Source organism: Leptonychotes weddellii, chromosome 4, assembly GCF_054177405.1.
Source record: "Leptonychotes weddellii isolate Sample4059 chromosome 4, ASM5417740v2, whole genome shotgun sequence".
Classification (NCBI taxonomy): domain Eukaryota; kingdom Metazoa; phylum Chordata; class Mammalia; order Carnivora; family Phocidae; genus Leptonychotes; species Leptonychotes weddellii.
This window is the reverse complement of record NC_138372.1, coordinates 372,144-395,806: the sequence shown is the minus strand read 5'-3', so window position 1 is coordinate 395,806 and position 23,663 is coordinate 372,144. Positions and strand designations below refer to the sequence as shown.

Here is a 23,663-nt window from a genome sequence, read left to right as displayed (position 1 = left end):
CCCTTGGGGCTGCACCTGCGCGGTACGTCGCGGCGGGTCGGGGTCCGGCCGCCGTGGTTCTGCGGGCTCGGTGAGGGCAGAGGCTACGGGGCCTGGCAGCGCGCCCGGCAGCATGCCCGAGATCAGGGTCACCCCCCTGGGTGAGTGAGGCGCGCTCGGCCGGCCTCGCGGGTGCGGGGCCGGGCGGTGGTCTGGGGCCGAGCCGCGGGGACGCAGAGGGCTGGCCAGGTCCGCGGAGCCCCCGGCTGTCGTCAGCGGAGGCCTCGGGCCGGGCTCCCCCTCCCGAGGGAGGGCTCGGGGGTCGGCCCGCTGCTGTGCTGCTGCGTCCCCAGCTCTCCTCACCGTGAAAAGGGGGTGGGTCCGAAGGCGGGCAGCTGCTCCTGGGGTCCGCCCTTCGGACGCCGTCCCCGAGAGCCACAGGGTCTCTCCTCGCTGCGCCGGCGTCTGTCCGCATGGCCTGGTGCCTTAGGTGGCCTTCGCTCCCCGCCTCTGCTTCCTTCCCCCTCCTGCATCTGTGTCGCACCCGTTACCTGCAGCTTCCCGTCTGCCCAGTCCAGCCATCCACTCTCAGTTCAGCCTTGTCTTACTGGATCTCTGCAACGTTGGTTTTTTTTTTTTTTTAAAGAAACATTGCATTTTGTAAAAGATATAAATGCACACTTTATTTATTTATTTATTTATTTATTTTTTAAAGATTTTATTTATTTATTTGAGAGAGAGAGAATGAGAGAGAGCACGAGAGGGAAGAGGGCAGAGGGAGAAGCAGACCCCCTGCTGAGCAGGGAGCCCGATGCGGGACTCCATGCGGGACTCCATCCCGGGACTCCAGGATCATGACCTGAGCCGAAGGCAGTCGCTTAACCAACTGAGCCACCCAGGCGCCCTATAAATGCACACTTTTAAAAGCCCAGAGAGTGCAGAACACTGAAGGAGGAAGGGTCATTGAGAATCCAGGGTCCCAGAAACAACTGGGGTTATCATTTTGCATTCTGGTGGCCAGCCCTTAGAGCTCTCTGGGCACTCTTCCTGCACTCGTGCCCTGGGCTGTCCCAGAACCTGCCTCCTACACTGGGCCATGTGTGGGAGCATTTTCTATACAGATGCTCCACACAACTCCATATCCTTTCTCATGGTGTGAGCTCTTTGTCACATAGCCTCCCCGCCGCCCCCCAGCTCCCAGTGTGGACACTGAGCTGTTGGACACCCCTGCTCCTGGCCTTCCAGATCAGGGTACACATCTCCACGGTGCCATACAGATCACCCTTGCAACAGCTTCTCCTAGCTTTTGGCACGGGGTCCCCTCTGGGTGCTGTGACCCCACACTCCCCTGCCTTTGGCGCCCTTCCAGGGGCCTCCTTGGATCACACTTTGCAGCCTTCCCCTTCACGATTTTGCCCACTTTCTCACCACTCACTCTGAACAGTTCTGTCTGCCACTTCTGTTACCCCAGTCTGCACCTGGGCGTGCTCCCGAGGCCATAGCACCATCAAAGCAGAACTCCTTCTCTATTGTCTTCCTTTGTCAGCTTCTGCCTTATGGGCTCCCTGGTCATGTGGGCCAGGTACAGAGAGTCCTGCCACACAGCCTTTGCACAGCTGCCCCTCCCACCTCCTGGCTGTCTCTTTCCACCCTGCTCAGGAGTCATTTTAAGGAGGACTTGCCGGGTGTGGGTCTGCAAGTTTCTGTGTCCCCTCCCCTGCCTTAATCTTCTCCAGGGTCTAAACTCTACCTGATGGACTCAGTGTGTGTCTTACCTACATGGTCATTGTCTCCTTGCCCTGAAACATAAACTCTTGTGGATATGAAGTCACCTTTGTTTTCTCCTGAGTTCTGCCTCCTTTTGTGTGCTCTAGACTCTGTTTTCCATATCTGCTGCCTAGGGTGGGCCACTCTCCTTGCTCCCTGGGATGGTTGTGAGTCCTGTTGGGAGCAGGGGCCATCACCTAAGAGCTGAGCTCTGGAGTCCAGAAAACCATCCCTGGCCCCATGCTTAGGAGCCATGTGTCCATGGGCTGATCCCATGACTTCTGTGCCTTCACGTCCTCTGTAAAGAGGGGCAGGCCTCCCCTTTCCCCGCCATAAATGTCTGGAGGCCTCTGCGCTGGGCTCAGCTTTAGGGCTAAAGGTGCAGTAGGGAGCAGACAGCTGAGACCCTGCCATTGTCCTGGTGGGGCAGGAGCAGGCTTATGAGAGACCTCCGGGCCTATGGCTGGGCTGCCCGAAGCACGCAGATGAAGCTCTTGGCTGGGATCACCAACTATTGTCACGGGTGACTGAAACTTCTCAAGGACCAGCCTGGGTCCTGTTCTGGGCCACCTTGATGTGTGTGGCGCTAACAGAAGGTTCGGGTGGCTGGCAGAGGGAGGCTTGTAGGATCAAGATGGAAAGCAGGTCATTTGCTGTCATCAGGCCCTACAAGGCTGTGTCCCTTTCTTCTTGGGCCTCCAGACCCCAGAGGAGGTGACAAATGGCTAGAGGAGCTGGCTGGGATATGCCCTGCTGGGGCTGAAGCAGATGGGTAGGGCTTGAAGTCCGGAACATGGATAGGACTCAGGTTAAGTTCTGGGCTGTGGGTGCCCTGAGGGGGTGTGGTGGTGGGCCATATGCACTGTGGCTACTGTATTTGGTCATTGCTGGACGCTGGGGCTGTTTCTCGCCGTGGTCGGTCTAAAGCCTCACAGGTGTCCGTCTGCAGTGAAGCCACCTGGAGGTGCGTGATGCCTTCTGAGAGTAGGTCCTGGGGAAGAGGGCCCCATAGCGCAGATATGACCCCAGGTGAGTTTTCAAGAGGGGTGGTGATGCCCTGTGGAGCGCTGGCTTACCCCTATTAAGTGCCAGGACCACAGTCCAGCACCTATTACACAGCCCTTGGCCTTTGAAGGCTCCGGTCAGCCGCAGCAGGTGGGCTGCTCCCTCAAGAGGTTAGGGTCTTTTTCCATCTGACTTAGGTGGTAGTAGCAGGGCCTGAGGCTGGAGGTGTAGTGGGGGAGGGCATGTGGCCTAGAACTGGCTTGGCAGTCTTGGCACTTTGCCCCTTACCCTGCACATTTCCCTGGCCTGTGTGTAGAGGGGCTGGTGATGGTGCCTCACACATCATCTGCACAGCAGCCGTGGGGCTCTACTTTTCCCAGCCCACTGAGGGCTCTGCAGCGTCGGGGACCCAGCGTTCCCAGTGGAGCTTCGAGGCAGGCGGCTGGGCCTTGGTCTTGGGGCTGGGGCCATCACTTGCGGCAGCAGGGAGAAGGATGTGGGGGTGGCAGCACCTCATCCCATCTTCCTTTTCAGGGGCTGGCCAAGATGTGGGCCGAAGCTGCATCCTGGTCTCCATCGCGGGCAAGAACGTCATGCTGGACTGCGGAATGCACATGGGCTTCAATGATGATGTGAGTCCTGAGGGAGGGTAGCCTGGAGGGACCTCATTCAGCCTGCTCCTTGTTGCTGTTCTTAGCAGGATCCCAGGCTTCCGAGCCTCAGGCTCTGACCCATGGCATAGGGAGTCTGGGCAAGTGGGCAGTGGTAGGAGGCAGGTGGGTCTGGGGTCATTGCATTCCCTGGCAGTCCCCCCACCTCACTTGACAGACGGGGTGCCCTCTGTGGAAGGCTTGGTCTGTACCAGAGCAGGGCTCTCAGCTCCTGCAGAGTCATAGGGGGCAGCTCGGCACTCCCCAGGCCGGGCTCTGGCTTGGTGACTGGTGCTGGCAGTTTGACCCCTCCCTGTGTACTCGGAGGCTGTGAGCAGTCAGTGGTCCCGGTGTGGCTGGCCAGGCTCAGCCTCTGCCCTCATTCCCCACTCCTGAGAGCCGTTCTCCGGAGCACCGGCAGACCCAGGGCAACTAACTGCATTCTGACCCTTTCTCTTGGCTCGTCAGAGGCGCTTCCCTGACTTCTCCTACATCACCCGCAATGGCCGGCTGACCGACTTCCTGGACTGTGTGATCATCAGGTGGGCACCTGTCGGCTGTTAGTGAGAGTGTTGTGTGGGCTCACATCTAGCCCCACCTGGAGGACCCTCAGGAGCCTAGGAGAGCCACTCGCGGCCCGGGGAGGCTGCAGCTGCGGGGTGTTGCAGGCCTGGGTTTTGTTCCAGGTTGTCGACGTGGCACACCCCCGGGGCTGGCCCTCCCTGCCTCTGGACAGTGGTCCTGGAGGCCGTATATTTACATGAGGTTATAGGTATTCACGGTTGCTCCTTGGTGGGCTTCGATCAGCACCATGGAGCCAGGGGGCACACTGTGCTGCATGCGCCTATTGGCTCTGCCCCTGAGTGTCATGGATGAGAGCCGCAGCTACCCCAGGAAGATGAGGCTGTATTAGGGCAACAGGCCTATGGCAGGGAGGCCGCTCCTCCCTCTCCCCACCCATGCAGAGGTGGTGCATTTCATGTGTGAGCGCCTGGGCTACTTCGCAGGCCTCCTCACTCAGCCTCTCAGCAGCATTTGGCAGCAGTGACCACACCCTCCCTTTTGGTCCTCGATCCTCCCAGATCCCTGTACATTCCCATCCCCCCTGCCCCTGACCTCCAGACTCATGGTCTGGCCCCCCCGGTGGCGGTCGACCTTCCCAACCTGGCTGAATGGGGCTTCTGCTTTCCTCCTATTCCTCACACTCCACCCAGACAGTCCACAGTTTGTGGGGTCCAGTCTTTTTCCTGACCCTGACCCTGACCCTTGCCATGTGGCCAGATGACCACAGCAGCCTCCTGCTGGTCTTCTCCCTGCATCCTGCAAACCAGAGGAGCTGCTGACATGAGGCAGCCCCATCCTCAGCTGCTCTGAGGCTCTTGTGGTCTCGGTTCCTTCTTGGACATGGGCTGGCATGCAGCGGGTCTGCTCCATTCGTGGACACACAGCACTCTCTTCCCTCTGCCCCCGTGCCTTCCTGCTGTGGCTCACATGCCATGGGGTCTTCCTGCCCATCCACCAGAGATGGTAACTGTCCCAATGCCCTGTCCCCTTCTTAGCTGTTTTTCGTTACTCTATAGAACATGTGCCTGTCTGATGCAAGCATTGCCTTTCACGCTCCCTGCTTTATTGGACATTTAGATTCTAAGTTCCAGGGAGGTAGTAGTTTTTATCTGTTTTGCTCACTCGTCACTCTGTGGTATTGAGGATGGCATCTGATACACAGCAGGCAATCAGTGTACAAATGAATGAAGGGGTGGAATGACCACGAACCTATGCTGGCGTGGAGGAGCTGTGGGGGGCAGGCTTGTCGGGGAGCAATGGCCTTGGACTGACCTGTGTTGCACCTGCAGCCACTTCCACCTGGACCACTGTGGGGCACTTCCCTACTTCAGCGAGATGGTGGGCTATGATGGGCCCATCTACATGACCCACCCCACCCAGGCCATCTGCCCCATCCTGCTGGAGGACTACCGCAAGATTGCTGTGGACAAGAAGGGCGAGGCCAACTTCTTCACCTCCCAGATGATCAAGGACTGTATGAAGAAGGTGGTAGCTGTCCACCTCCACCAGACAGTCCAGGTCAGGGTCCTAACAGACCCCATCTCGCTCTCTGTCGGGTACTGTCCACCAGGAGGCAGCATTGGGCAAGCACATGGGGTCCCAGCCCAGAATCTAGGTCCCAGCCCAGATTCAGGTGCACACAGGGCAGCTTGACAAGCGCCCATGTGGAACCTCTGCTGCTCACCCAGCTCTGAGCCTGAGTGCATCCAAGAGCGTGTGCCGGCCAGGGGCAGTGGGGGGCAGAGACTGACGGTGAGGTGGGCAAGCCCCAAAGGGCAGCCAGTCCTGGGCTGTGGAGTTTGCGTTTTGTCTCAGTAACTGTTGTGTATGGGTCGGCAAGGAAGTGAAGGGTTTTAAGCAGGCAAATGCAATCAAATTGGGTAAAATTTATCACAAAGATTATAGATTTGTTTGTTTCTTCTTAGAGTCAGCGGGTATTGCTTGTTAACAGGTATCTATGTATTTTCAGTTATTTCTGGTTGAATTTCTTGTCAACACGAAGTATGTGTGTTTATCCTTAATAATGCCTTTTACTTCAAAGTCTGTGTTTCTGGTAACATCACACCATTCTCACCTTTCCCATCTTTGGTTATTTGCGTAGTATGTCTTTTTCCATTGTTTTACTTCCAACTTTACTGCGTCATGTTTTAAATGTAGCTCTTTTAAGGGGCGCCTGGGTGGCTCAGTCGTTAAGCGTCTGCCTTTGGCTCAGGTCATGATCCCAGAGTCCTGGGATTGAGCCCCACATCGGGCTGTCTGCTCAGCGGAAAGCCTGCTTCTCCTTCTCCCACTCCCCCTGCTTGTGTTCCCTCTCTGGCTGTGTCTCTCTCTGTCAAATAAATAAAATCTTTAAAAAAAAATAAAATAAATGTAGCTCTTTTAAGTGGCATATAATTTGTTTTTTTGTTTGTTTGCTTGTTTTTTGTGGGTTTTTTGGCATATAAAAATTTATTATTGTCATGTTTTCACCATCAAACTTAGGATCTGGGTTTTCCCTTCTTGCCTTTGTATAAGGGTTAGCTGTAAGGGTTGGCTGTTTTGACAGTCCTAAAACAGACTCCAGGAATGTCACTGACAGCATGACCTTTGTGACCAAATCCAGCAACTACAGCTTCATCATTTTCCTCAATAAAATTCAAACAGCCATCTTTGGGTACAAAGGCTGCAGTTTTTTTTGCCATTCTTGATCAGCTGGACCCTGACACACTTCCTGATGGCAGAATTTGGCTATTTGGCATCAACTCCTACTTCTTTCAGCACAATTCCCTTTGCATGGGAAGCGCCTCCAAAAGGGTTGGCCTTCAGGGCTGTGCCTAAATGGGTTTTCTCATACTGTTCATAACGTCCCTTCTGATCTCATCGGTGGCTGCGGAGCTTCCTGGCAGTGTGAAGACTGCAACTCTTGCCCATCCTGCCAGTGACATGGGCCAGAGCGAAAGAGGGTTTTGTTGTTGTTGTTTTTAATCTATTCTGATAACTTGTCCAGATGGAGCATTTGGACTCTACATTTAATAAGAAAACTTTGAGTTTAGCTCTACTCTCTTACCATTTGCTTCCTATTTGTCTTGCCTGTTCTCCGTTTTTTCTTTCTCTTATTGCTTTCTTTGGATTGATTTTTTAAATTTCTATTTCTCTCTTTTTTTAAAGATTTTATTTATTTATTAGAATGAGCGAGCGAGAGAGAACATGAACAGGGGGAAGGGCAGAGGGAGAGGGAGAAGGAGACCCCCCTTGTGAGCAGGGAGCCTGACATGGGGCTCCATCTCAGGACCTCGGGATCATGACCTGAGCCGAAGGCAGACGTTTAACCGACTGAGCCACCCAGGTGCCCCTCTATTTCTCCTTTTATTTGGTTAGTAATTTTATACTCTTGTAATTCTTATAGTGGTAGAGCTTACAAATGCATCCATGACAACAAAAATCTAAGGTATTTGGAGGTTTTGCCTCTAAATAATGCAAAGGTCTTAGAACATTTTAAATCTTTTTATCCCTTCCCTGACTTAGACTACTATCTGCCCTTATTTTAATGTGCTCAGTATATGTGATATCTAGCAGGACATCATTACTAATACTAATAAAGTCAGGTTTGCTAGGCGTCATCTCTATATTTACCCTATTTCCTGTGTTCTTCACTTATTTGAGATAATTTACCTTCTTCCTGAAGAACACCAGTATAGATCTGTAGGCAGTGAATTTGCTTTTGTCTGCAGATGGATCTGCTTCACCCTCATTCCTTTTTTTTTTTTTTTTTTTTTAAGATTTTATTTACTTGACAGAGAGAGCACAAGTAGGCAGAGCGGCAGGGAGAGGGAGAAGCAGGCTCCCCACTGAGCAGGGAGCCCGATGCAGGGGTTCAATCCCAGGACCCTGGGATCATGACCTGAGCCTAAGGCAGCCGCTTAACCGACTGAGCCACCCAGGCACCCCTTCACCCTCATTCCTGAAGGACTTTTTTCATTACGTGTGGAATTCTAGTTTGGCAATTACTTCTTCTCAGTACTTTGAATATGTCTTTTTATTCACTGTTTGAAAGAGAATCTTTAATCTTAGGCTGCTTGTAGGATTATGCCCTTTTCTTTGGTGGGTATGCTATGATGGACCTGCATGTTGTTCTTATTCAACCTATCCAGGTGTGAAGCCTCTTGCATCTGTGACCTGATGTCTTTCATCAGGTTCTCCCAGTGTTGCTCCTGCCCGTTGTCCTCCTCCAACCCAGGGCCCCAGACCTTCTCTCGTGCATTTGTCTTTCTGTGCTCTGTGCTAGATAGTCCTTTCTATATATTTTAGTGCATTAATACTCTTCAATTATATATAACATGCTATTAAATTCATCCATTCAGTTCTTTATTGGGGTATTATAGTTTCTGGCTTTAGAATTTCTACTTTTTAAAATAATTTCTAGTTTTTTGGTTAACATTCTTAATTCCATTTTCTGAATATATTAATCACAGCACTCTTTTTTTTTTTTTTTTTAAGATTTTATCCATTTATTTGAGAGAGAGAGCACATGAGAGGGGGGAGGGTCAGAGGGAGAAGCAGACTCCCCGCCGAGCAGGGATCCCGATGCAGGACTCAATCCCGGACTCCAGGATCATGACCTGAGCCGAAGGCAGCCGCCAACCAGCTGAGCCTGATCACAGCACTCTTAAACTCTGTGTCTGAAAACTCTAGGAGTCCTGAGTCTGCTTCTCTAGACTGTTGTTTCTCTTGTTTTTCATGGCGTTGTCTCATCTCTTATGTCTGGTTGCTTTTGGTTGAGAACTGGACATTGTGTGTCAGAAACAGGAAATGATGAAAGGCTTGGAACCATGTTCTTCTTTTCTGCCCTCTGCCTCCCAAGTGTCCACCTCCCTGGTCCCTCTGCCATCCTTTAACTGACCACCTACCCAGCATAGCCTGAAGACCTGACTTGAGCCCTCTCCTCTGTAGGTGGACGATGAACTTGAAATCAAGGCCTACTATGCAGGCCACGTGCTGGGGGCAGCCATGTTCCAGATTAAAGTGGGCTCAGAGTCTGTGGTCTACACGGTCAGTGGAAACACTTGGGGCACAGGGGTACTGCTTGGCCGGGGAGAGGAGGCACCCGTTTTACTGCCACATTCTTTGCCAGGGTGATTATAATATGACCCCGGACCGGCATTTGGGGTGAGTAGGCTGATGTGTTTGTTTCATCCTGGGGGGACCCCCAGGAGTGCAGTGATGCTCGTGGATGTGCTGGGTGCTTGAGCAGTCTGTGCACTGGTTTCTGCCACGTGTCCTCTGTGCACGGCAGAGTCTCTTCCTCCTGTCTCCCTTAGTGTGCTGCTTGACAGAGGGTCCAGGGAAGCTGTGGCTGGGGTCCGTTGTGTTGCTCCTAGCCTTGCAGCCACGTGGATTGTCCACCTCCGGTCACGCCCACCTCTGTTATAGAGCTGCCTGGATTGACAAATGCCGCCCCAACCTGCTCATCACAGAATCTACATACGCCACAACCATCCGGGACTCCAAACGCTGCCGGGAGCGAGACTTTCTCAAGAAGGTCCACGAGGCCGTGGAACATGGCGGGAAGGTAACTGGAGCAGGCAGGGTGCCAGGCAGGGCTCTGGGCCATGTGCCCACCCTGACCGTGCTACACAGTCCTTCGGCAACCTCTGGCATGTCAGGAGATGGGTGCTGTGTGTTCTGGGCATGCAGGGAGGAAGATTTGCTCAGCGTTAGGAAGAAAAACTTCTCCGAAGACTAGAGGGGTGTTTATTCACCCCTCACCTCAGATCCCAGACCAGGGCTGGCTGGAGTATCCACCATGGTCGTTTTGGGACAGACTGTGGCTGGAAGCAGGACTTGCGGGCAGAGTGTGGGCGCCTTACCTGTAGCTCACAAAGGGCCTCTGGCTCTCAGGGATGCCGGCAATGCCCTCTCGGTGGACGCAGCCTCTGACCCTCAGAGCTACCAGCGGGGCCAGTCTTTATAGCAGCTGCTCCCTGGGAAGCCAGCCACAGGGCACAGCTGCCTGCCCATTATGGTCGGATGCGGGCTCAACTTGGGTGGGCAGCATGGCCAGGGATTCCTGCCTGAGCCAGCCTTGTCGTCCCCCTGCAGGTGCTGATCCCTGTGTTTGCGCTGGGCCGAGCTCAGGAGCTCTGCATCCTGCTGGAGACGTTCTGGTAGGTGCAGCCCGATTGGTTTCTGGGAACCCTGGCCTGAGTGGGCATTAGTGGGATGCCGGTGTCCGGGTCCTCAGTCCAGCTCTGGGCAGAGCATAGGCTGAAGCCCTGGCAGCTGTCGGGTACAGTCAGGGTGCCTGATCTCCGGTGCCCACCCAAGCCAGGAGGCCTGTGTCATGCTGTTCCACCCCCCCCCCCGCCCCCACCCACGCTCTGTGTCCCTTCATCAGAACCAACGTGTTACAGAAGGAAGTAGGCTGAGGTGGGAGACATGCGGGAGTTGTTCCTCCTACCGGATACAACCCAGGCTGCGGGTGTGAGGGGTGACATGGGCCGCTCCTTCCCTGGCAGCCTCCTCCACTGTGTCCCTGCGCTGTCCACAGGGAGCGCATGAACCTCAAGGCCCCCATTTACTTCTCCACGGGCCTGACGGAGAAGGCCAACCACTACTATAAGCTCTTCATAACCTGGACCAACCAGAAGATCCGTAAGACCTTCGTGCAGAGGAACATGTTTGAGTTTAAGCACATCAAAGCCTTCGACCGAGCATTTGCGGACAACCCGGGTCCGATGGTGAGGTCCTGGCCAGGAGGGGCTGGGGATGGCTATCCTGTGCCTGCTGCAGCCAAGTCATGCCTGCCCCACGCTGGGGCATCTGGGGCCGGTGCTAACTGTCCACACGTGTGTACCTCCTCCACGTCTGGGACATGCGGGGGGACCTTGCCTGCAGGTCTCCCTCAGGGAGCGGGGTGCACTGTGCTGGGGAAAAGACGAGGGGAGGTCAGAAGGTAGGGCCTGTGGCGGGTGCAGGGTCAGAAGGCTCTGAGGGCAGAGGAGGGGCTGGACCCATGGCCAATACTGGTTCCCTGACAGACGGGTGCTGTGGTGCCCCTACCCCCACCCCCACCCCCACCCCACCCTTGCAGGTCGTGTTTGCCACACCAGGCATGCTGCATGCTGGCCAGTCCCTGCAGATCTTCCGGAAGTGGGCAGGGAATGAGAAGAACATGGTAAGAGGTGTAGCTCCCAGGAGGGCCTGTGAGGTTGGGCAGAGGTGGGGGAACAGGGGCTCTGCTTGGCTTGGGGACACTGCTGTTTGTCAGGACAGGGCTCGGTATCCTGGGGCCCGGTGTCTCACCCACGTGGCTCAGACTCTTGCTGTGTCAGTCTGTTGCATCAGGCAGTGAAGTCTTCTGGCCCCGAGCTGATGTGGTACTCGGCCTGGATGGGCTTGTGCCAAGACCCGAGACTGCTTGGGTCTGTAGTGGGGCCTGGGATAGGGAGCTGCTGGCAAAGGAAAGGGGCTGTTCAGGGTATAGGTTCTGATAGGCAGGAAGGGTAGGGTGGAGAAACCTACAGGGAGGAAGCCCCCCCGAAGCCGGACCTGGGGGGGGGCCGTGTTGCAGGGTGGCTGCCAGCTCCGTCCCCCTTCCCCCACAGGTCATCATGCCTGGCTACTGCGTGCAGGGCACTGTGGGCCACAAGATCCTCAGTGGGCAGCGCAAGCTGGAGATGGAGGGGCGGCAGGTGGTGAGTCCCCGCTTCCCCAGCAGCTCGGTGGGCCCCCTTTTGGGTTGGTGGGGAGCCCTTGGAGCCTGCTGCTCGTGGTAACGGCCTGTGTGCACTGTGATGCTGCAGTTGGAGGTCAAGATGCAGGTGGAGTACATGTCCTTCAGCGCCCATGCCGACGCCAAGGGCATCATGCAGCTGGTGGGCCAGGCAGAGCCCGAGAGTGTGCTGCTCGTACATGGGGAAGCCAAGAAGATGGAGTTCCTGAAGCAGAAGATCGAGCAGGAATTCCGTAGGCAGCCCAGGCATGGGGTGGGCTTGGCCGATACAGGGAATGTGTGCAGGGTCTACCCATGGGGTCAGCATGGGCAGGGCCCAATGGCCTGGACTGAGGCTCTCTGCCCCTCCCACTCTTGCCCAGGGGTCAACTGCTACATGCCAGCCAACGGTGAGACGGTGACGCTGCCCACAAGCCCCAGCATCCCCGTGGGCATCTCGCTGGGGCTGCTAAAGCGGGAGATGGCACAGGGTATGCAAGGCAGGGCACACTGGGCAGGGGAGGGCGGCGGCGCAGCAGGTGGGCAGCTCCCATCCCTGCCCCTTTCTCTGCAGGGCTGCTTCCTGACGCCAAGAAGCCCCGGCTCCTGCACGGCACTCTGATCATGAAGGACAGTGTGAGTGTGTGTGTGCTTGGGCGGGGGTGAGGGGTGCCCGGATGCCCCCTGACCTGCCCCTGCCCCGCAGAACTTCCGGCTCGTGTCCTCAGAGCAGGCCCTAAAGGAGCTGGGCCTGGCCGAGCACCAGCTGCGCTTCACCTGCCGTGTGCATCTCCACGACCCTCGCAAGGAGCAGGAGACAGCCATGCGGGTCTACAGCCACCTGAAGAGGTGGGTGCCCCCACTCCTGGCTCTGGGGGTGGTGAGAAGTGGGGCACAAGGTGGGGTCTCACTGTGCCTCCCCGCAGCGTCCTCAAGGACCACTGCGTGCAGCACCTTCCCGATGGGTCTGTGACCGTGGAGTCCATCCTCATCCAGGCTGCCGCCCACTCAGAGGACCCAGGCACCAAGGTGCTGCTGGTCTCCTGGACCTACCAGGTGAGTGGTGGGTCCCAGGGAGCCCTGTTCCTGGCGGGTCAGGATGGGTGGGGGCTGCCCAGCTGTGGTGGTTGGGGAAGATGCGATGACTTGCCTCCTTTTGTATCTGGTTGTAGGATGAAGAGCTGGGAAGTTACCTCACGTCACTGCTCAAGAAGGGCCTCCCCCAGGCCCCCAGCTGAGGTCAGCTGGTCACCAAAGGGACGTAGGCTTTCATCCAGGGCCATGTCTGTGCCTCAGCTCTTCCCTCTGTCCCCGGATGTGGAGCCCCCGGCTGCTCAGAGCCCTTGTCTGTGAGGACAGGACCACAGTGTCATGTGCCTGTTTGGCTGAGAAAAGAAAGAGGCCTGGGGACTTGATCATCCTTTATTTCTATTCCTGAGCCCCCAAGAGATGGGTGGATGCTCCTGAGGTATTAATTTCCAGTAAAAACTGCACCAAAGGCTGCATGGCTGTTCCCTTCTCGACGTGCAAACCCTCTTCCTGCAGTTCACCGGTAGCAGACCGGGGTGGCGGGAGGCAGGAGGCCTGTGTGGCATGCAGAGCTGGGCAGGGTCCGGCGGCAGGGCTGTGTGTGTCATGGCCACCCTGACCTCAGCTGGGCACCTGGGGGTGATCTGTGGCTTCCGTGCGGTAAACACTGCAGGACACAGGAGGTTTTCTACAGAGGCTGGGCCTGGCCTTGGGTCCACAGCTTTAGCTGCGCTGCAGAGCCCCTGCCTTTCAAGCTGCTCCCTACTCCCTGAGAGGAGCCCCCTCAATCCCCCTCCTCTACTAGGAACATGATCCTAGAGCCCAGGTCGGGAGTATGGCTCAGGTCTAGGGATCCAGGGGAAGAGGTACCTTACTCCAGGCCTCCTGTTTTTGGCTTGCTGGTCTCCAGCTGGAGATTTTTTGGCCAACCTGAGGTTTCCTTGCCTTCCCGCTGAACAGAGGCTGGATTCCCACCTGCTAGCAGGACAGACGAGGGCTGTAGCTGTGCTGTTGCCAAGAGTCCCTCCTCCATCAAGCACCCAGCCTTAGGAGGGGTCAATCAGTGGGATGCACGCAGGCACCTTTCCAGGCAGCGAACTCTTACCGAGGCTCCCGTATAGCACTGACTTGAGGAATAAGCCATGGGCTGGGGCCACACGTGCCTGGTGCCTGCCCAGGGGGTCCCGGCTTTCCAGGATCACCTTCACCTGAGCAGGCATCAAAGCCCCCAGCCCCACAGCCACCAGCACAGATGTCATTCGCCGCACCTGCAACCCAAAGCCAAGAGTGCCTCAGGGGCCCAAACCCCGGGGGCCACCCCCACCCCCTGGAGGCCTAGGGCAGAGCCCACCTGTCTGTACAGGAAGGACTGGCTCTCAAACTCCAGGTTCCAGAATTGCAACCTAGAAATACAGGCACTTGTGATGCCTGGGCCAGAGCAGCCCGAGTCCACACTGTGGCCCCAGACAAGGAGGTGGGCAGGGGGAGGGGTCTGGGGGAGACTGGTCCCACTCTCTGCCACCACAGGGGCTTCCACTGACCACCCTACCCTCAAGTGAAGCTGAGGGGAGGAACACTGTGAGTGGCAGGGGCAGCAGAACCTTCTAGGGACCTTGGCACTGGGGACAGGGCCCTCAGGTGGAGGTGCTAAGTAGGTCCTGGTGCAGGCTCTGGGGCAGCTGAGGGAGGTGAGCGTGGCGTTTATCTACCAGAGACACAAGCCTCAGGGGAGAGGCTCTGCAGCTGACCATGCAGAAATTCTTCCTTTCAGTGCTGGCTCAAACTGGGAAGGTTTTGGAAGTCAACAGCTGACATCTGGCCAGAGGCCCCAGGGACAGTGCCCGGGCAGTGGAACCAACCCCCTGCCAGGGAGGGCCCAAACCGCTAGCCTGGTGCTACTCTTTCAGCAAAGCTTTTTCAGCAGCTAGGCAACCAACACTGAGCTGGGCAGGGCGGGAACCTAGGCTGGGGGGAGGGCACAGCTGCAGACTCATGGTTGTTGGGGTCATGCCACTCAGCTAACCAGTACCCCCCTTATGAGGGCTGATGGGTACCCAGGGAGCCCCCAACCCCAGCCGTGTCCTGCCTCTGCACGCCCTTTGCCAGGGAAGGTGCTAAATCCAGCTCCCCCAGCCTCTGGCCAGTGTGCAGGGTGCCCTTCCTTACCTGTTCTCCTGGGCAAGGACAAAGGGGCTGCCTGGGTCAGGGGACACGGAGGCTCGGCGCAGCGTGCGCACCGAGCTGGTGGCTGGGCTGCCAGCTGACTGGAAGGCACTGAAGTCATGTGTCCCGAGGAGGTGCTGGGCAGCTTCCCGCATGGCATCCACATCCAAGCAGCTGCAAGGAACCAGGTGACTGGTCAGGAGGGAGTAGCCAGCCAGGTGGGTCCGACAACCCTCTCCCACTCACGCACACCCACACTCACCCTGCCCGCAGTGCCCAGCATCGGTTTCGTTCAAACACTGACAGCTGGTCAGGCCGGTGGCAGCCTGTGACCAGGCGGTACAGGTAGGTCCTGGATGTGGCTGCATGGCGGGCATGGAAGTCACTGGGTACTCGGAAAGCCTGCACTATCCTGTGGGAGCAGGATTAGGCACACCAGAAGGATCCCTCCACTCACCCAAGTGACACCTTGGTATCTCTATCACTCCCAAAAAGCTTGTCCAGACACCAGGTCCTTCCCGACTTATGGCCTCCACCCACCACGGACCAGTCTGGAGACAGCAGATGCGTGCTCACCGGATGGCCGGGTGCTTCAGGTGGGCGTTGAGAGCCTCTGCCAGGACCTCTGGGGAGAAGGGGGGCTGGCCTGAGCGGCGCTGGACGTCCAGGTGAGCCGCGTTGCACAGGGCGTGGACCCCGGCATCCGTGCGGCTGGAGATAGTGAATTTGACCGGCACCACCGAATTCAGCCGCTTTGCAGCCTCCTGGGGGGACAGAGCCGCCTGGGGCGGGCTGGGCAGCGCGGGGCGAAGACCGGGGCCCAGAGGCGCGGGGGCTCCCATCTGCCCCTCCCTCGTGTCTGCCTCTTTCCATTCCGGGCGGCTGGCGGGCAGAGCTCACCTCCAGGTAGTTCTGGACCCCGACGGCGCGCTGGCAGCCTCTGACGGCCGCGACCCCGCTGTGGGCAGAGACCGGCTCAGGTTAGAGGGCGGAGTTTGGGCCCCGCCCCGCCCTCTGCGGCCCTCCGTGTCTGTTCCCTCCCCCAGGTGTCGGGCCTGGCTACCAGACGTGCGGGTCCTAAATTTAGCTCCCGCCCCCTCCCACGTCGGGCGCCTGGATACAGTTCGGGGCCGCGGGCACGGATGGGAGGTCCGGAAGACGTACTTAAAGTCCGTGCCCAAGTACTGGAAGTACACGAGGTAGCGCGCCGTCACCGAGCCTGCTGCAGGGCCCATGACCGGAGTCGGCGGACCGCGGCCGGGCTCACCGCGACCGGGCTCAGCGCGGCCTGGTTCAGCGGGGCCGCACGTGTGCCCAGCACGCGCGCCTGCGCGCGCGAGGAAAGCGATGTGGCCACGCCCCCGGCTGCGCCCGCGCCCGCGCCTGCGCCTTAGCGTTGGTCCCCGCCTCGGCAGTCCGGCACTCACCCGCCCTACGGCTGCTAGGGGCGGGAGCGGGGGCGGGGCCGAACTAAGGGATTGGGTGCAAACTGCTGAGTCGCAGAAGAGCCCGTGGGCCGGATTCCGACAGCGGCGCCCAGGAGGGGCTCCCGCGGCTGTGCACTCATTCATCCATCCTCTCAACCCGCTCACCCACGACCCACTGTTCTCGAGTGGGTCCGTCCCCACGTTCCGCGCAAGCGGTTTTTGCAAATGCGCCGAGTTGCGCAACGGCCGCATCGCTGGAGCGAGCAGTCTCGCGGCCTCCCCGCGCCCCGCGGACGGGCCGACTGTGGCTGGGTCCGACTTCCTTCCCAGGCCGCGGTGGCCTGGGAACTAGAGGTTGGGACGACGGGGCGTCCGGGCCGGAGCCAGGCGTGGCTGAGCCGCAGGGAGAGGCGTTTGGCGACGCTCCCCGGCCGTGACAGCGGGAGGCGCGCGCGGGCGGCGAACATTGGCGACGCTCCCCGGCCGTGACAGCCGGCGGCGCGCGCGGGCGGCGGACTTTGGCGACATTCCCCGGCGGTGACAGGCGGGGCGGGGCGGCGGCGCGGCGGCCTCAATCCGGGGCGGGCGGGCGCCGAGCGCGGCGCGGGCGGGCCGGCTGACGGACGAGCGGGCCGGCCGGGCATGCCGCTCGGAGCGCCGCGGTCCTCGTGCCAGTGAGCGCACCGCCGCCGCAGCCATGACGGTGGAGTTCGAGGAGTGCATCAAGGACTCGCCGCGCTTCAGGTGCGCCCCCGGACGCGGCGCGGCCCTTTGTGGTCGTCGGGGGTCGCCGCCCCCTCCGGGCACCCGGGGCCGCCGTGGGTGGGCGCAGAGGGGGGCTGTCGTTGCCACCTTTGTGACGGGCGCGGGAGCCGGTGATGGGAGCTGGAGGACCCCGCCTCGGACAAAGCCCGCAGCCCCGGGCCCAAAGGCCTTAAACAAAAGATGCCCCTTCTGCTGGTCACTTCGGGCGGAGGTTGTGCGCGTGGGGGTGGGGTGGCCGGCAGTATAGACACCTCTCCGTGGGAGTGTCCACCCCCGCTTTGTGTCCGCACCTTCGTGCTGGCCACCTGCACAGGGCTGAGACCCTCCTGGCCCTGCAGTCCAGCTCTGGCCAGGGTGGTCTGGGTGCGAGGGGTGTCTGTCCCAGGGATAGGTCTTCATCCGTGTGACCAGAGCAGTGCATGGGGGTCAGGCAGCCGGAGCCACGTTTTCAGCCTGGGGCCAGCTGCTTGGCAGGGGTGACCTAGGGGCCTTGAGGGTGGGGTCTGGGCTGAGCAAGGCTGGGTGGGAGTTCCGGGTAGGGGTTGTGCACTGTGCCCAGCCCTGGGTTGGTCTTTTTAGTCCTTCGTGGGAGTGCAGGCTTGCTCATCCATGTGCACCACGGAGCACCTTCTGTGTAGCAGGTGCATAGGTGTGAGCTCTGCTCCTCTGGAGCCTCCCTGGCGGGGCCAGACCCTGAATGTGTGGGTGGGCTGCACCCCTGGGCTGGCGTGCTTGATGTGTGCACGTGTGCGTGTCACTTCTAACCCCTCTTGTGGGTGCATACTTGTACTATGTGTTTATCATGCACACGGGAGCTTTAGCACAAAACACCCACGTTAGTTTGTTCACGTACATTCCGGCACCGTGCATACGTGTCCGTACGCCTGTGTGTGTGTCCTCTCCGTGAGCACACATCTGTGTGTACACCGTGTCACTACATGCGAGTACACTTGCTTGCACATGAGCACACGTGTGTTTGGTCATGCGTGTGTGTGCCTGCTGAGTCTGTGGTGTGCCAGCAAGAGGACCTGCGTGTGGATGCACTGGTGAGCCCAGGCATTGGTGCCCTTACCCCCGGGCCCCTTGCACAACCATCACACAGGGGTGTCAGCAGCAAAGGCTTGGGGAGACTAGGGATGAGGGGTCAAGGGTTGGCCCAGGGAGGGGCCCCAGGGCAGAGGGTTTGGGGTAATTCTCTGCCTTCTCCCATCTGCTGTTGCTGACTGATTGAGGGAGGGGGTGTGAGCAACTCAGGCACCCACAATCCTGGGCCCCCACCACTGCCCACTGTCCTCCAGGACCCAGGCTGTGGGGGAAGATGTAGCTGGGGCCTCAGCTGGGGCCTTGGTCCTGACTGAGGTACCATAGTCTCACCCTGACCCTGCTCAGAAGCCCCATGGTCGGTCCTTCTTCCCCTGAGTGTGGGTTCCAGGCCCAACTTGCCTGGTTGGATTGGGGGCATGGCACCCCATTCACCTCCAGGCCTTCCCTCCTATACTAGCCTGGTCTGTCTGTGGCCCACAGTGGGTGCAGTGGCTGCCTGGGTTTTGCCATGCTTCCTCTGGCAGGGATGGGCTATCCCAGGAAAGTGCCCATCTGGGCCTGGGGTGGGGCTGAGGAGATTCATCTGAACCTTGGGCCACAGAAGCCACACTGTGTGGGTTTCGGGGTTGGGCTGAGATTTAACAGGGGTTTGAGGTTCTCCTGGGGTCCCACTGTCTCCTCACCCTCACCCTGCCACTGAAATGTAACCTGGGACTTCCTGGTGGCAGGCCTGGGGTGAGCCAGAGTGGGGCTGGTTGGGAGGCTGTAGGCAGTGATGTGGGGCCAGGTGGCCCCAGCCCTGGGAAGAGGGACCATGCCTACATGCTCTTGGCCTGGGGAGAGCCCCACAGCCTTGGGAGGCATGTGGGAGAGTCCAGACTCTTCCAGACAGGCTCTGGAGGTGCTGCCCCCTTGTTCTGGGTGCCCCCTCCCCTGGGTGGGGCTTCAGGCGCTGAGTCATGGCTTCGGTGGGGAAGCCTGCCTCACCCTCCTCCTTGTCATCCAAGCCGCTGAAGAAATCCTGGAGGGAGGGCAGGAGAGAAGGCCTTAGGTCCTTGGAGGCTGAGGCTCCCAGGACAGAGTGCTGGTTCTTTGCTCTCTGCAGAGCACCCACCTTGCCCCCGTGAGCACGTTCATCAGCATCTGGTGCGGGGCGGCCCCACCCTTGCAGGGGGACCCCCCTCCTTGCCCAAGCGCAGCAGCTGCTCAGGGCCGCCTCTACTCCTGGGTGGGTGGTCTGTCCCTTCTCTGGAACTCAGAGTTCCCTTAGTTCCACTGGAAGGGATGGGCGCTGCCCAGGAAGGAGCCCACGTCCTGCCAGAGAGGGTGGTGGGAAGCTTCCAAAGTCCCTGGCTGGGGCGGCCGGGTGCCCTCCCAATGGCTCCCAATTGTGGGCACGCAGAATTATACATCTCTTGTGAGGGACCAGGTCCCTGACCGCAGGCCTGGGAAACCCTGGAACACAGCGCCCCCCTGCGGGCCGTGGGGGCAGCGGGGGGCTGCTATACCTGGATGGCCTTCCCTCTGCCCCACCCCCACCTAAGACCTGTCCCTGGAGGCCTGCCTCTTACTCCTGGGCCCCCGTTGTCATCCCTGGCCCTCATGCCCAGTTGTCCTTCATCCCCAGGAGGCCAGATGGGCCCAGTTCACCAGCTGAGCGGGTTGGGGGGGTGGGGGGGTGGCGCTGGGATCCTGGCCCTCTTTCCCTATTTCCTGTTCCCAGAACAAGGGAGGGGGGTCACGTGCCCGATCCATCTGCCTCGCCTTCCGGGGATTCTCCCGTCTGTGGCCTCTCTGGTGATGTCATTCCTTAACTCTTAGCTCCCTGAGGCAGCCCCACTGTCAGGCTGTTGTGGTGGGAGTGGGCGCCTCTGAAGCTTGTCCCACCATTCCCTTTGGGCAAACTGTGCTGTTCGGCATTCTGAGGTTGGAGGTGCCAGGAGGCACCCCTCCACAGTTAGTCTGGGATCTCACGCTGCTGCCAGGCCAGAGAAAGCAGCGGGCGCATGCTAACGGGCCCTGGGACTGGTCTGCCCCCGGGGTCCACGGGCCCAAGGTGGGGTCTGGGGTCAGCTCAGCCCCAGAGAAGTGCGGTGGCTCAGCCAGGAGAGTGGCCAGGAAGTTGCAGCCCCTCCCTCTGTCCTCGGGGGCTTGTCTGACCTCCTGTCCCTGGACCCACAGCAGCCAGACCCCAGATGGAGACATCACAGCTGACCGGGCCTCTTCCTGCCTGGGCTGGTGGTGGGTGCTGGGTGGCTGTGGAGTCAGCTGGACCTGGGTGCCAGTCCCTCACCCTCTGCCCAGGGGGGCATCTGCCTTTCCCAGCTTCAGTTTCCTCCATGTCTGAGGAGCATGGGACAGCAGGGGGGCTGACCAGAGCAGGTAGCCGGACCCACTGCACATCCTCATGGGGAGGGGAGGGGCACGGGGCGAGGAAGCCCCAGCCTGACCTGACCCTCGGGCCCTGCGGCTTGCGGTGGGTTGGTCTGCAGCCACCTTCGTTCCCGTTGCAGGGCTACTATTGATGAGGTGGAAACTGACGTGGTGGAGATCGAGGCAAAACTAGACAAGGTGAAGGCAGGGCCCGGGGTGCCTGGAGGGTCCAGGGCTGCCTCTCTGCCCCCATGCCTGGCCCCGGCTGGGTGCACGCACAGGCACGCATGTGTGCGAGAGTGTGCGTGCGCGCGTGTGCGCAGGGCATGTCACCTCTGTGTGCGGTGCACAGGACCTGGGGCTGTCCCTCGCTCTCCCGGCTGTGGCCTACCATACCTGTCCCAGGGTGCACATGCTGCTTGCACATGTGAGTCTCCCATGGAGTGGGGGTTGGCCTTGGTGGGGCCAGGGGGTGCCCAGGGTGCTTCCCAGGGACTGGGTTGGGCGCCCAAGGGAAGGGGCCGGGGAGGAGAAGGGGGAGAAAGGAGGGGCAGCATCTCTGAGCGCCTTCGCTGGCCGGTCCTGCCAGCCCTTGGCCAAGACCACGTGCCCACTCCCGCCCTCGGTTCCCCCGCTTTGGGCTTCCCTGTCCTGCTCCAGCCTTCTGCTCTGGAGCCAAGCCCCTCACGGCACCTTGCTGTGGGTCAGGTGGGTTTCAAAGAGTGGGCTGGCTCCTCAGGGACAGCTGTGTCCTGGGCACAGGTGGGCCCTGAGCTGAATTCTGGCTGCCCCTGGGCGGTTCCCCCCTCTGCGGCCTGGTCTCTTGGAGGGGAGGGCTGCCACTTGCAGGCGGCGCGAATGTTGCTCCTTCTGTCATCCGTAGCTGGTCAAGCTGTGCAGTGGCATGATCGAGGCTGGCAAGGCCTACGTCACCACCAACAGACTCTTCGTGAGTGGTGTCCGAGACCTGTCCCAGCAGTGCCAGGGTGACACCGTCATCTCGGTGAGGGGGCACTGAGCTCGGGCCTCTAGACAGGGGTGGGCACAGGCGGGCGTCTGTGCCGGGCTGCAGGGGCGGGTGGTTCTGAGACCTGTGGACGAGGAGGTGCCAACCACCCTGGGAACACAGCTGTCTCCTCTGAGCAAGGGGTCTTCCCTACCATGTCTCCCCCTAGGAATGTCTGCAGAGATTTGGAGACAGCCTGCAGGAGATGGTCAACTACCACATGGTAAGCCCTGGCCACAGTGGGGTGACGTGTGGGGGCCTGACCCAGGGCACATCCCTCTGGCTTCCCATCGCAGGCAGCCCCCCCACTGGCTCCCCTCAGGCCCCGCCCAGCCTGGAACTGCTCTCAGCTGGCTTTGAGGGAGCTGAGCTGGCCACTGCTGGGAAGCCACGGTCCCCCAGGGAAGCCACGTTCCTATTCCTCCGCTCTGTGGGGGTGGGGGGATGTCACTGAGGTGCTCTGCTGTGTCCCAGGTGGGGGCCAGACAGTGGGGAGGTACTTGGATTCTGGGGGTGGGAGGAGGGAGCGTCATAGCCCAGGTCTGAGGGCACTGGGGTCTCAGGGTGGGGGATACCTCAGAGGCTCATCCAGGGTCCCCCAGTTAAGCAGAGGTATCTGGCCCGGCAGTAGGAGTATCTCCCAGGCTGACCCCTGGGCCCTTGGATGACTGCCAACCTCACTGCTACCCAGGCTGGATCTGGGTGACCTTGAGCCCCTCAGGGCCCCTAGCACAAACACACAGAATAGGGCCCAAGGCGCATGTGGGTGGTCAGACCCTGGCTTGGGAACCAGAGCCCCAGACTAAACAAGGAGCCCCACCCCTGCAGGGGAAGTTTAGAAATAAACCAGCTCAGGATAGCTCATTCTGCCCCGTCCGTCTGTCTGTCTATCTGTTCCTAGTTAGGGCCCAGCCCTCCTCCTGTGATGGGGGCATCTGATTCTGGGCCCAATCAGCGCTGTAGCCTTTCCAGCTCCTGAAAACCACCCTCCCCTGTCCCCTAGGTCAAGTCCCTTGGGAGCTCTGGGTTCTGACCCGATCTTTCTACTGTAGGCCTGGCCATGCTAAGGTGGCCTCCAGGGTCGGGAGGCGGTGGGTGTCACCCAGTAGCCCGTGTGAGTCAGCATGGGGTGGTGCCGTAGGAGAGGGACCCGTCTGGGAGAGCTCTGGTCTCTCGTTTGGCTGAGAGCCAGGTAGGGGAGAGGGCAGGTGGTCACAGCTGTGGCCTCTGGGCACCAACCCAGGCCTGGGGCCACACCCACGCCCCTAGACCCTGTGAGGCTGGCTCTGTGGGGGCAACCAGCTGGGGCCCAGGCAGGGCTGGGTGGGGCTTTCCCTGGGCCTCACTTGGAGGGACAGGGGCTTGGCCCCTGGAGCTGCAGAGGAATAGACCCTAACACCACCTCCCTCCCTCGGCCCCCAGATCCTGTTCGACCAGGCCCAGAGGTCTGTGCGGCAGCAGCTCCACAGTTTTGTCAAAGAGTGAGTGGTCCTCAGACCCCCGAGGGAGGCCTGGCCTCTACAGGCCCTGGGAGGGGTTGGTGGTGACACCCATGATGGAGTGGGGGGGAAGACACAGCTGTGCTTGATTGGGGGGCGTCCTGGGGCCTGCGAAGGAGAGACCTTGGCCAAAGGCCTCAAGGCTCTGGGTGGAGGACTTAGCAGGAACAAAGGTTTGGTGGTGGGACAAAGCTGGGGTCAAGGAAACAGTGCCTGGAGGGCAGGGTGTGGGGTCAGGGAGCACACAGGGTAGCCAGCAGGGCCTCAGGCAAAGGGTGAGGGTTAGGGGGGGCTGTAGAAGGATTTAGGGTGGCGGAGGGAAGGGTGGGGGCTGGGTGGAGGTCTGAGCTCATGTGCAGCTGGGGTGTTTGTGGCACTCACCCCTGAGTAATGTTGAGTTGAATCTGAGTCTGGGGTCCAGGGTGAGGTAGGGGGTCTCCCTAGGCTGGATTGATCCTGGGAATGAGGTGGTGAAGGGCAGGGGGAAGGGGGAATGGTGGAAGAGGAGGAGGGGGAAGAGGTGGAGGAGGAATGGGGAAGGAGGACAAGGAAGAGGAGGGAGAAGGAGGAAGAGGGAGAGGAGGAGGGGGAAGGGAAAAAGGAGAGGGAGAAGGAGGAAACGGAGAAGGAAGAAAAGTAGGGGAGCAGGGAGAAGGAAGAGGGGGAGAAACAGGAGGGGGAGGACAAAGAGGAAGAAGAGGG

At 59.5% G+C, this 23,663-nt stretch overlaps 3 protein-coding genes and 1 pseudogene across 5 annotated transcripts in view; 2 read left to right on the top strand and 2 right to left on the bottom strand.

Moving 5' to 3' along the window:
* Nucleotides 1–11: 11 nt before the first annotated feature.
* INTS11 (integrator complex subunit 11) lies at nucleotides 12–13,156 on the top strand. The gene is made up of 17 exons (XM_006732420.3): nucleotides 12–140; nucleotides 3,286–3,383; nucleotides 3,870–3,943; nucleotides 5,255–5,483; nucleotides 8,895–8,993; nucleotides 9,076–9,110; nucleotides 9,375–9,513; nucleotides 10,044–10,108; nucleotides 10,492–10,681; nucleotides 11,035–11,118; nucleotides 11,549–11,638; nucleotides 11,747–11,909; nucleotides 12,039–12,146; nucleotides 12,230–12,291; nucleotides 12,362–12,504; nucleotides 12,582–12,711; nucleotides 12,828–13,156. Exons 1-17 carry the CDS (start codon nucleotides 113–115, stop codon nucleotides 12,891–12,893), a joined length of 1,803 nt encoding a protein of 600 aa, XP_006732483.1. The 5' UTR covers nucleotides 12–112; the 3' UTR covers nucleotides 12,894–13,156.
* LOC102726877 (small ribosomal subunit protein uS12 pseudogene) lies at nucleotides 6,443–6,875 on the bottom strand (annotated as a pseudogene).
* Nucleotides 13,064–16,198, bottom strand: PUSL1 (pseudouridine synthase like 1). Of its 3 annotated transcripts, XM_031027126.2 has the most exons (9): nucleotides 16,012–16,198; nucleotides 15,748–15,805; nucleotides 15,424–15,611; nucleotides 15,110–15,259; nucleotides 14,851–15,021; nucleotides 14,036–14,087; nucleotides 13,790–13,952; nucleotides 13,555–13,662; nucleotides 13,064–13,351 (listed from the first exon to the last, which is right to left on the bottom strand). In XM_031027126.2, the coding sequence occupies exons 1-8, from the start codon at nucleotides 16,080–16,082 to the stop codon at nucleotides 13,556–13,558; spliced, it is 960 nt and encodes a 319-aa protein (XP_030882986.1). In that variant the 5' UTR covers nucleotides 16,083–16,198; the 3' UTR covers nucleotides 13,064–13,351; nucleotide 13,555. The 3 variants fall into 3 exon arrangements, with proteins under 3 accessions (XP_030882986.1, XP_081673390.1, XP_081673391.1); XM_081817264.1 differs by lacking the exons at nucleotides 13,790–13,952; nucleotides 14,036–14,087 and having other exon boundaries at nucleotides 16,012–16,196; XM_081817265.1 differs by lacking the exons at nucleotides 13,790–13,952; nucleotides 14,036–14,087 and having other exon boundaries at nucleotides 13,555–13,659; nucleotides 16,012–16,196.
* Nucleotides 16,199–16,350: 152 nt separating this feature from the next.
* ACAP3 (ArfGAP with coiled-coil, ankyrin repeat and PH domains 3) overlaps nucleotides 16,351–23,663 on the top strand; it is a 14,117-nt gene continuing 6,804 nt past the window's right edge. The window contains exons 1-5 of the mRNA XM_081816808.1: nucleotides 16,351–17,018; nucleotides 20,597–20,654; nucleotides 21,340–21,459; nucleotides 21,632–21,685; nucleotides 22,885–22,944. Of these exons, the coding sequence (XP_081672934.1) occupies nucleotides 16,972–17,018; nucleotides 20,597–20,654; nucleotides 21,340–21,459; nucleotides 21,632–21,685; nucleotides 22,885–22,944 (339 nt within the window). The 5' untranslated portion in view covers nucleotides 16,351–16,971. The remainder of the gene's footprint in view (nucleotides 17,019–20,596; nucleotides 20,655–21,339; nucleotides 21,460–21,631; nucleotides 21,686–22,884; nucleotides 22,945–23,663) is intronic.

Excerpts from the sequence above, each read along its gene's own strand:
- INTS11 (XM_006732420.3), top strand. The coding sequence starts at position 113 with ATGCCCGAGATCAGGGTCACCCCCCTGG. Across the intron at positions 9,111-9,374 it reads ACCCCGGACCGGCATTTGGG|AGCTGCCTGGATTGACAAAT; the intron begins GTGAGTAGGCTG and ends CCTCTGTTATAG. Across the intron at positions 11,639-11,746 it reads AGATGGAGGGGCGGCAGGTG|TTGGAGGTCAAGATGCAGGT; the intron begins GTGAGTCCCCGC and ends GTGATGCTGCAG.
- PUSL1 (XM_031027126.2), bottom strand. The coding sequence starts at position 16,082 with ATGGGCCCTGCAGCAGGCTCGGTGACGGCGCGCTACCTCGTGTACTTC. Across the intron at positions 15,806-16,011 it reads TACTTGGGCACGGACTTTAA|CGGGGTCGCGGCCGTCAGAG; the intron begins GTACGTCTTCCG and ends CTCTGCCCACAG. Across the intron at positions 15,260-15,423 it reads CTGAAGCACCCGGCCATCCG|GATAGTGCAGGCTTTCCGAG; the intron begins GTGAGCACGCAT and ends CTGCTCCCACAG.